Below are 10,949 nucleotides of genomic sequence, written 5' to 3' on the forward strand. Positions count from 1 at the left end.
TTACAAACTCCTCAGAGCAACTCCCCCTCCAGAAGCAGCACCGTAACCTGCAACAAGGGCTGAGGAGTGCAGTCTTTCTCTGCAGACCCACACCGGCGCACAGAGGACGAAGCAGGGAGAGGAAAGTACAGCCAAAACCGCAATGGGGACGAGCTGAACCGCAGACACGAGACAGGCTCGGCTGTTTTTATTCTGTGCGCGCGCTGTGTGGAAGAGCGGCGTTTAGCCCTCGAGGCGACAGAGACGTTGGAAGCTGCTAACGGACGGAGGCGGTGGAGGTTTACCTGAATACCTGCAGCGTTTCACACCGACGTTAGCTCGGACCGAGACGGGACTCGGAGCCCACCACACGGGACAGGAGAAAGTTTCTCAAGCTTAGCGCCACCTTAGCGGCTAAACAATGTGGCTGACCCCGACAAAGTCCGTCTCGTCGTCGGTTGCCCTGCTAATCCTGCTGGTCGTCCGCTGGTCCCACAGCGGTAAGTAAACAGTTACATGCTACGGCAGGCTAGCTAGCTCGCTAATTTCAATTTAATGTGAAGCATTGCTTTTTTTTTTTTTTTTTTTATATACGCGTCACAATCCTCATTAATGGTTTTGACGGTTAACCTGGGGTATGTCGCAACATTTTTCTCGTTCCCAGATGGTTAGACATGTCTTCGTTAAAGGGCACATTTTGCTTTCCTTTTAGTTTTAATCTCCCCCCAAGAGGCGAACCAGTTTTTGAGAAGACACAGGCGAGCAAATCAAGTTTTTGAGGAGACGAAGCAAGGGCACTTGGAGAGGGAGTGTGTGGAGGAAAGGTGCACCAAGGAGGAGGCTAGAGAGGTTTTTGAAAACGACCCAGAGACGGTGAGAATCTAAACAATTTTGTTGGACTTTTCAAGCTTGTTTTCACTTCCATTAGTGGCATTGTTTACATGTGTACATGCTGTATATGCACGATGCCTTGTTTACATCATGATCACATTTACTTCAAACTGATGACTGCAAGTGACACCAGACTAATGATTCATTGTCTGGGCTTTGGGTGTTTTTGATCTATTGCGTTCTGTGATCTGCTAGCTGTCACCACTGTTCCTATGCTGGTGCCCTGACATGTTGTTGTCTGTCCTATTGTCTCTGTGATCAACTTTGAGTCATCTTATTAACGAAGCTTCAGCTTATCATTTCCAGTTTTTACAATAACGCCTCTATTTTTAAACTCACTCCTCACCACTTTTGTGCACAGAAAGACATGCATTTAGTTGTATGATTGGTATTGGCATCTTCTTGGCTTATGTTTTTGCCAAATATGAGAAACGCATGGATAATCTCTGCATCCATGTATGTCAGACTGGCTCACAAATGTAAGTCAAAGTTGCAAACAAACCTTACTAAAGTGACTAATAAAGAAAATAAACAGGAGGTGAGAAACTTTTTTTCACACATTGCATCACTAAACTACAGGCACGCCTTGTTTTTGTCTCTTGACATTTAGCCACAAAATAAAACGTAGTGTGTGCTGAGATTATGTTCCTTAAGCTTCTTATGTTCTACATGTGATGAATATGTAGACAAGCACAGAAGACAAATAAATGTAATTTATTTATTTCTTAATCTATGCAGTCGTATTTAGACTTTGACAACATAAATCTGAACACTGGTTGTTTCAGGTGTCAGTATATACGAGATGCTTTGAGAATTTTTTTTCTTGATATTTTGAATTAATTTTCAGATTAATAATGACTGAAAACAGTGAGAGGGGTTGGTATTTTGCAGGATTAAGGTAGTAATCCTTTGCCCTTTAACTAACACTTGTGAGAATTTGACCTACAGAATTGAGAATGCTTAAACATGTTAATCTATGACTCACAGATTATTGATTAGATTAGCAAATCAGAGAAACTTGAAGATTGAAAGAGGGACAAAATAAAGAGGATTGAACTCATAAGTAAAGCAAATGTCAGATAAAATATAATTGGTAAAGAGAATTTGGTGATATAAAGCTGCAGTCTCGTTCAAAGCTACATTATTCATTCAGAAGGCTCCCATTTCTGACTCTGCATTTTCTTCCTGCTGCAGCTTTTTAGCTCTGCAGAGACCAAACAACATCTTCTGTGGCATTATACATACTCACATCAAGTTCCTTGAGGGTGACTCAAGCAACTAATGTTAGTATTAAGTTTAGAAACAGCCTAGAATTTGGCAAATCATTTGCTGCATGAAATAATCTGCCTTTTATTTATTGTAATTGTCCAAAAGTGATGGTTTCTTTAAAAAAAAAAAGGCCCTTTAATTTGGTGCATTGGTTCTCTCTGCAGCAAGTCTCTGTGCCTCGAGGACTATCCTTTTGCTAGTTTTCTGAAGATTGTGACCTACATGTGGCTGAGTACTGCAACCAGGAGCCTTGAGGAATATTATGGCTATTAGGAATGCAGAAAATTTTTTAGGAAGCCTCTGAGGAAGGAGTGTGTAGATTAGTTCTTTCTATTTTGTGTAGCTAGAACATGTGTGGGTAAACGAAGCAGTATAGAAGTGACTCCATATCTTAAAAACTATCATGTGTTACAAAGATGTACCTTTTAATTGTGAATCTATATTCAGAAGTTGTTCAAATTTTAGTTTTGATGCATATTAAGCTGAGTAAAACTTCTTTCTTTTCTCTCTGATTCAGGACTACTTCTATCCCAAGTACATAGGTAAGTTCTTTTTTGCCTAAGACACTAAATCCTCACTCTCTCCATTGGTTTGATTTGCAATTTCTTCATTGTGCTGTATGTTCTTTGTCTTTGTTCAGCCTGTGTGGAAAAATTTGGGGATTCTGAAAAGAAAAAGCAGGATCTGATCACATGTGTTCATAGTAAGTTTGGCTTTTAAATGTGGTTACTTATAACTGATCATTCCTTATTGTTTCCTCAAACATTCTTTCTGTTTAAATTTTCACTTGGTTGCAATGCTACACTCAGAGGAGAGCATCTCATTGTGCTGCCCGGTTGTGCTGCACTGCAGTGACATTGCTTTGCATCACTCAGAGGCATCTTTTTCCTGCTGGAATAGAAGTTATCTGTACCCGATTTCTTTGTCATATCTAGTCTGTTTTTTTCTGGAATGATGCCTAGGTGTTTCGTGAGTAACGTTGCAGCACTTTGCCACAGTTATGCTGCACATACATTGGTTGATGGAGGACACGCCCCTTCATTCGTCACATACTCACTCTCTGCAGTTGCTTCTTCGTGAGCCGAACCAGTGAAGGAGTGACGTGAATAAAAAAAAAATGTCTGACGTAAAATGAGGACAGGATTTTTCTGCTGCATCAGTGTAGAGGAGACGTGGACCCACCCGGCTTTTACGCTATTGGCTGTGGAGTCTCCGGGTGGGTGCCGTGATTCAGCTGCATCACTGAGGCACTTAAAGATGCCGTATCTTTAGTGCTTTCAGCAACGACTGCACGCAATGTCTCCTGCATCTCTTTTTTTTTTTCGTGTCCAATTCATCCTGTCTCTCCTCCCTCTACTGCAGAATGGTGACTCTTTGGAGTGCTTTGATGAGTTCAGTCCGCACATTAACTTAAAGTTACATTTTCACAAACGTCAAACTAATAATGGCTGTTTTTAGAAAGTATGACAACATTTAATCCATGTGAAATTAATGGGTGACTGACATAATTAATTATATTTAAACAAATCATTCACAGATGTTTCGTTCTTTTTGGTTTAATTTCGTTCTCTTTCAGATGTAGGGTTGCAACTACTGATTATTTTAATTACCGTTTTATTCTGACGATTAATCAATTAATTGGAGAAAAACTTAGCACATTTTGCAGTTTTTTCATTTAAGCGCTTAAACCGTTTTTTACATTAGAAATACAAGAAAAATAAACATTTTATTGACTAGAATGGGATAGCACAGCATTCCTTTAGAGAATTTGCTGACAAGAATCTTCATGGTCTGACTCAGTGTTTTTTTCTGAGTAACTGACCTAAGGTCATTGCCTCTTTAATGATTTGAAAAGCATCTCTAGTTCTTTTAGGAATGTAATCAGACTGTCTTTTGAATCATATTTGTGAACTTTTTAGCGACCTAGCATTCAGAACATGTATTCATGCAAATCTATTGCTTGTAATGAATGCTGTTGTTTTAAAATGCTAAATGTGAATTTGAGGGAAATGGAAACCACGGCACATTCTTATAATAGGCAAAATAGGCGTGCTTATAAAGTTGATTCTTTGTGTTTCATGAACTTGTTTCTGTTTTTCGTCTTCAGACTGTGTCCTTTTCTGTCACTTACTGAGCTGGAGCTGACATGCCCAGACTTGTCAAGCATTCAGACTCCGCTGCTATGATAACTGTAGCAGAAGAAACAAGATTTGCACTCTCTTACGCAAGGCTAAGACGACATAGAGGACTTAGGAAGAAGTATTCATTGGAAAAGTAAACACATTAAAATGCAGTTGGTATCAGTTTGATCTTTTCTATTCAGAGCTACAGCTCTCGTATTGTGGGAAAACCCGAATAGGGCATATCCAGGAGGATAGGTTACCCTGCGTTAGGCTATTTATACTGAATTCCTGATTTGCAGAATATGAGATTTGTCCTTCCTCTATGTTCTCTGCTTCACAGTTGCATGCAGTGTGTGAATGTCACGCACTTTCTTCTGTATCACCTTTAACAAGTATTTAATAACACCTATTACCTCCTGTTTTTCAAATTCTTAAGACATTCCAGACCAGTGCTCTCCTTCTCCTTGTAATGCCAGAGGTACGGTGCGCTGCGAGGACAAAAAGGGCGATTTCCACTGTCACTGCTTTACAGGCTGGACAGGAGCCAGTTGTGAGAAAGGTATGGTCATCATCACATGACTCGACTTTGTGAGCTGGATCTCAGCAGAGGTTGAATTTGTGCAGTGTCACCCAGAGTCGGTGCAGACATCTCACCACTCTGACCTTGGTTCTGACAGCTAAAGCCTATCCTATCCACAGATGGAAAGATCTGGCTCAAAAGATTTTTTATTTGAGTTTAAAATCATGTATCTTAGTAAGGTGAAAGTAATTAGTTTCTTTCTATTTCACTTATGTCTTTGTACTTAAGCTGTTTATGACGCAAATATGATTACCCAACTGCTGATGCAGTTATTATTCATGTGGGGGAGGATGGTTAGATTCCTTTGAATGGCATTAACAGGAACTAGAGTTCAAAACAAGAATGTTTTTTTCTACAGAGATCAGCATCATTTAAAGGAATATTGCTGCACAGGCAAGAACTGGAAAACATACTTAAGTTAAATCCAGATCCAATGGGAGGGAGAGAGAGGAACATTTCCACTGTGACTCATCTCGCCACCTTACTGTGAGAGGAAAACTGTAACAGATTTAATTTGACTCGGGCCAAACCTTTTCCAGAACATGACAAGTTTGCTCCTTAAACCTCTGCTGCAATCCTCAGCCACAGTTGCAGAGTGCCGTAGTTATTTTTAAGGACTTTAATAAAGTAAGAATTCAATTCATTAGGATTAAGAAGTCCTGCACTGTTCAGAAGCTTAGAATTTACTTTACAAATTATTCTTACGGTAAACATGTTATTCAGGTACCACTTCTAAATCCAGTGAACTTCCTGCTGCACAGATTGGATGTTTTTTCATATTATGTTGACAGTAGTTTTGGTTTTTCTGCAGATGTCAACGAGTGCACCAGTAGTAATGGAGGTTGTGAACATAAGTGCAACAACACTATTGGAAGTTACCGCTGCTCCTGTCATGATGGTTTCATGCTGGTGGGTCGCCACATGTGTAATGGTAAGCCACAAACCACTGAACCATTTATTCTAACGACTGGGGTCCCATCACAGCTGCAGCTGCAAATAACCGTTTGTTACTGAGGTTCCTTTCTCCTTTGAATCTACTTTAGACCTAATGAATATCGAAATACCTTATCAATAAAGGTTGTAATTAAGTTACAATACTAAATTGCTTTATTTTAATTTAATTTAATTACGGTATGCCTCCATAACACTTATGTAACGTCTATAAAAACTTGAAGTGTAACAAGCTCACTTTATAAAGGCTTAGTTAAAGTTATCGTGATGAACACAAACTACTTTGATTGATTGATGTAATTACTTTAATGTCATTAACCAGATTTATCAGTTCTCCAAAGTCAAATCAATCTCGCCTCACCAATAAAATGGATTTCATCTGAAGCGTGAACTACACCTTTCTATCAAGTTTTTAAGAACTGCACTAAAAAAGAAGAAGAGATTTTATTTTCATGGTTATTATTTGTCTGAAGAACAAACACAAAAAAAATTGAGATTTTACCAAGAATTATTGGGAAAAATATAATGTCTAATTTTACAGAATTAAGGTTTTCTTGCTACTTTAAAAGACAAACAATTCTTCTGAAGCTATGCACTTGATTTAGAATAGAATATATTCATTTTGAGATTTAAGTCTTATTTCTAATTTAAGGAAGAATCTCATATTCGTCACAAACTTTCTCAGGTGAAAACGATGAGAAAGATTTTCTTTGCTAAAACGTCTGCTGAGAGTTGCTCTTTATATCTATGCTATATTTCAGATATACATTGTTAAAGGTATCATTTAACAAGATAAAAGCATATTACATTCAGTATTTTGACATTTTGCTAAGTACTCGACCTTATGTATTGTTTTAGTTAGAAAGTAATGAAATTGGTAACTTTTATAATCTCTTGTTTTAACTAATCTCTTTGAGACTAATACCACTGTAAATGGCGTTCACATACTCAGTATGGTAACAAGACAATTTAGAGGTCTTAAAAACGCACAACTTTGAGAAACAAGCTTATTATTTTTCAGAAAAAAACTTTATTTTGTCTGACCTACACATTATTTTTGACTTAAAAAAAAAAATCACATTTTGCTTTCAATATGAATCAGGAAGAGAGCAAAGTCTCTGGAGGTAATAGAAGAAACTCCAAGGATTGCATCACGTTATTTACAATATCATCTATAAATCAGATTGTTGTAAATATTCATTTATTCACTATAGCTGAACTTAATAAAACATATATGTCAGTTTTTCAGGTAACTAAGGATGAGGATACATCTGATCATGTTGTTTTGCTGTTGATTACAAAGATTTAAATGCACAATTTGATAAAATCTCACTTTGACATGAACCCCACCAAGCTGAACACACACACTTTGTTTGATTTTTCAGATATCGACGAGTGTCAGGATGCAAGTGTGTGTGGAACAGCTCTCTGTCAGAATAACAAGGGCAGCTATGATTGCTTGTGTGAGGACGGCTACGTCTACGACAACAAAAGCAAAAGCTGTGTTGGTGAGTCTGTGCAGCCATTCACAATAAGAGAAACTGGGGCAGTTTTATTTGATCTGGCACGTGAACAATGTTGTCCTCAGCAGGCGCCTGATGTAGCGCCGCTGTAGGTCATGAAAAGAAAGCAAAAAATATTTTGAAGAAATGCTGCACAATTAGGTAACAGTTCACTCTTGTCCAAACAGTGTTTTTAATATTTTAGGTTAACCTACCGAAATAAATGTGAAGCACACATGCAAATTAGCCAAAGTTCTTTTTGCAAGACCCACAGATTGATTTGGTTCTGTGAAGAACTCCAAATATGGATTCATAGATCAAGGAATTTTAAAAACATAAAGATAGCCATTCAGCTAATTACATGTTTAATGATTACATGTATCTTTAAAGTATAATGTGTTTATTTGATCTGCTCTGTGTTTTCCAAGATATGCAATAAGATGCTATAAAAACACATTTTATCTTGACTGTTATAAGTTGAAGCAACAACAGAATCAAATGATGGAAATATAGAATGAAAGCCAACAATGACTCGGTGGGAACCAGACTTTTCATAACCTCGGTGTCCCTCCTCAGAGGATTGGAGTTTATTTAAGCCAATCTTTTCATGGCCATGTAAGGTTGTACGTGAAGCTCCAAAGTACTGCCCGGCCAACATCAGTGACCACTTCACTCAAGTGTTGTGTGCATTCCTTCTGTGTTGAAATGATAGAAACCCTCTTTCTTTCAGTTTTGTTGAGTTTCTTTTTGTGTGTGTGTTTTTAGTTCTTGGAAGTTATGTTTTCCCTGAAAATGATGATGTTCCTTTGATAAGACCATGAACTCTCTGCTTCCCTGTAATCTTGGCACCACAAGCATTCTTCTCTTTAATCCATGCAACCTCTGTTATCACTTGCAGATGTGGATGAGTGCCAGTCTGGCGTATGCGAGGAGGAGTGTTTGAACATTCCCGGGAGTTTCCGTTGCTTCTGTGACGGTCGTCAGGGCAGGAAGCTGGGTCGTGATCTGAGGAGCTGTAAGGTAGTCGTATCAGGTTCTGTTTTTGTTGGAAACCAAGAATTAAAATCTACTTACTTTATCATTACATTTAAGTTAAATGGTTTACAGGTGCATCTGAGAACCCATAAAAATATTTAAAGCCTTTTACTCATAATAAAAAACCAAACTAACTGTAATAATCTCTGTAGGTTTTCAGTTGCACTTTGATGCTTTCTTTGGTAGAACTTTTACATTTCTAAAAGGTATTGAAGCATCAATATGTAACTCAAGCCTTCAGACAGTCTTGATGCTTGTGTACTTTTATTATTTCATGAACTACCTTATTGTGCCTGATAATATCATTGTTTTGGTTTGTTCTCCAGCCCATAACGCCGTGTATGTCGCCTTCCCTGAAGAGAAATCCTCGTTCTCTTTATTTGGGTCGCATGTTCAGCGCCGTGCCCGTGGTGCGGCTGCGTTTCCGCCGCAGAGTCCACACTGGGTAAGAAAATGTTCCTCATGCTTATCACCAGCAGTGTGTGAGACTGTCCCTATATTTATACCCTGCTTAATGAAGTCGTTGTACCAGCCCTAGTTCAGATAATGTTGGTGTGTCTGGCTGTCTTTAGTTTGAGCCAAGGAAGTAATTTATTTTCAATCGACAAACTCAAATGTTATAGTTTGAACTCTTGAGATATGAAGGATATCTTCAGGGTGTGGCATTGTGGGGTAATTGTTAGCCAAAGAACAAAAACACCTGATTTGGGTTTGATTATGAACAGTTTTTAAACTAATTTATAATTTTTTTAAATTATTTTATTGTTCTGCACTATATAAAAAAAATTCAACTTTTTGCATTTTGTCAGTGCCACCTTTTTTTGGATTAATTATTTCCTGCTTTTTAGCTTCTACCATGTTTCATTTCTTTCCATTCTTTTTTTCCCCTGCCTTCATCAGTTTCTCTGCAGAGTTTGACTTCCGCACCTTCGATGGTGAGGGGGTGATCTTCTTCGCAGGAGGCCACCTCAACAGCTCCTGGATTGTCCTCGCAATGCATCAGGGGAAACTGGAGCTGCAGCTCAAGTACGGCGCCGTCAGCAGAGTCACCAGCAGCGGGCCCCTCGTCAACGACGGCCAGTGGAGAAAGGTTTCTGCTTAGAGGCTTGAAAAGCAGCTGCACGTGACGTAAAGAATTTGAACTTACTGAAAATATCTTGGATGTGTTGTCACAGATCTCAGTGGAGGAGCAGGGCCGCAGTCTAGTGATAAAGATCGACAGGGAGGCTGTCATGAAGATCGCTGTAAACGGTGACCTGTTCACGCTGAAGAAAGGCATGCACGAACTTAACCTCACTGTCGGAGGAGTTCCTTTCAGGGAGGATGGTCTCGTCAATCAGGTGTTTATTTGTATGTGCTTGTTAGCTTTCCTGATCACCCACCGAGGTTAGATCCTGTTCAGATGTTTTCCAACCGTCCTGACTTTGATGCGTAGATAAATCCCCGGCTGGACGGCTGCATGATGGAGTGGCGCTGGCTGACGGGTGAAGACACCTCAATCCAAGAAACCATCCGGTCCAATGACAACATGCAGTGTTTCAGCTCTGAGGTTCCTGGAGCATATTACCCTGGATCAGGCTTCGCTCTCTTCAACATCAGCTATGGTGATCACTCTATCCTCCAGACAGTTAGCGAAAACTCAGAATGATTGGACTTTAAACAAAGCAGCATTACAAAAAAAAATCTAGCAGTTTGAAACTATACCTTTTTAAAACTTTGGTAGACTTTAATAACATATTCAGGTCCATCCCAAGTGCTTATAATTGTGCAGAAGCATTGGACGTTGCACAACAAAGTGTAATTTGTCATTCCTGACTCATCACGTTCACTATTAAGCTTGTTTTGATGACTGTAAGTTGACTTTCATTGACTCTTTCAGTGTATTCTCAACCTTCCTTTTCTCCAGAGTCCAAGAACCTGAGCATCCAGATGACCCTGCGCCCACTTTCTGGTATCGGAGTGCTGTTTGCGCTGGTTCACCAGGACAAAGTGCCTCTCTCTATCGCTCTGTCTGACTACAATCCCACCACAGAAGAGTGGAGAGATGTGAGTGATTCATAACTCAGCTTCCTCACACATTCATCTTCTTTCCCTGTAAAAACTGATCTTGTGTTTGTTTTTCAGTTCATCCTGGTTTCTGTGGGCGACGTGGTCATCGCCAGCTCTCCTGCACCCTTCTGCGACGGCGAGAGCCACAACATCCAGGTGACCATCTCAGGTAACCAGACTCTCCTTCTGGTCGACGGTCAGCCTGGACGAAGCGAAGAATCAGAATACACCACAGACGTCTTCTCACATTCAAGCACCTTTATAGGAGGTCTCCCAGGTAACGACTAGCCCTCTTCTTTTTTTTTTTTTTTGCCTAAGTTGGTTTTCCACATTCACTAGTAAAGTTGATAAAGTCAATATTCTGCATAATCTTAGTGTTATCAAACCTTGTCTCCAGTACTTTCTACAACAAAGTGTTGATCAGCTGCCAAAACATCACCTTACTAAATAAAACCAGCAGTGCATTGTTTCATTTTGTTTCTAATCATAGTTGCTCCATTTCTGAGCCGTTTGTTAGAGTAAATAAAACGCACTGTTTTAAGATAAGAGTAGCTCCGAGCCTCTAATCGT

At 39.3% G+C, this 10,949-nt stretch overlaps 1 protein-coding gene across 1 annotated transcript in view; it reads left to right on the top strand.

Moving 5' to 3' along the window:
• gas6 (growth arrest-specific 6) overlaps positions 1–10,949 on the top strand; it is a 12,874-nt gene continuing 1,925 nt past the window's right edge. The window contains exons 1-14 of the mRNA XM_032561725.1: positions 1–479; positions 692–852; positions 2,657–2,681; positions 2,780–2,842; positions 4,699–4,821; positions 5,654–5,773; positions 7,179–7,301; positions 8,194–8,315; positions 8,657–8,775; positions 9,231–9,420; positions 9,506–9,670; positions 9,766–9,934; positions 10,237–10,376; positions 10,455–10,656. Coding sequence (XP_032417616.1) covers positions 401–479; positions 692–852; positions 2,657–2,681; positions 2,780–2,842; positions 4,699–4,821; positions 5,654–5,773; positions 7,179–7,301; positions 8,194–8,315; positions 8,657–8,775; positions 9,231–9,420; positions 9,506–9,670; positions 9,766–9,934; positions 10,237–10,376; positions 10,455–10,656 — 1,801 coding nt within the window. The 5' untranslated portion in view covers positions 1–400. The remainder of the gene's footprint in view (positions 480–691; positions 853–2,656; positions 2,682–2,779; positions 2,843–4,698; positions 4,822–5,653; positions 5,774–7,178; positions 7,302–8,193; positions 8,316–8,656; positions 8,776–9,230; positions 9,421–9,505; positions 9,671–9,765; positions 9,935–10,236; positions 10,377–10,454; positions 10,657–10,949) is intronic.

This window comes from Xiphophorus hellerii, chromosome 4 (assembly GCF_003331165.1).
Source record: "Xiphophorus hellerii strain 12219 chromosome 4, Xiphophorus_hellerii-4.1, whole genome shotgun sequence".
In the NCBI taxonomy this organism is placed as follows: domain Eukaryota; kingdom Metazoa; phylum Chordata; class Actinopteri; order Cyprinodontiformes; family Poeciliidae; genus Xiphophorus; species Xiphophorus hellerii.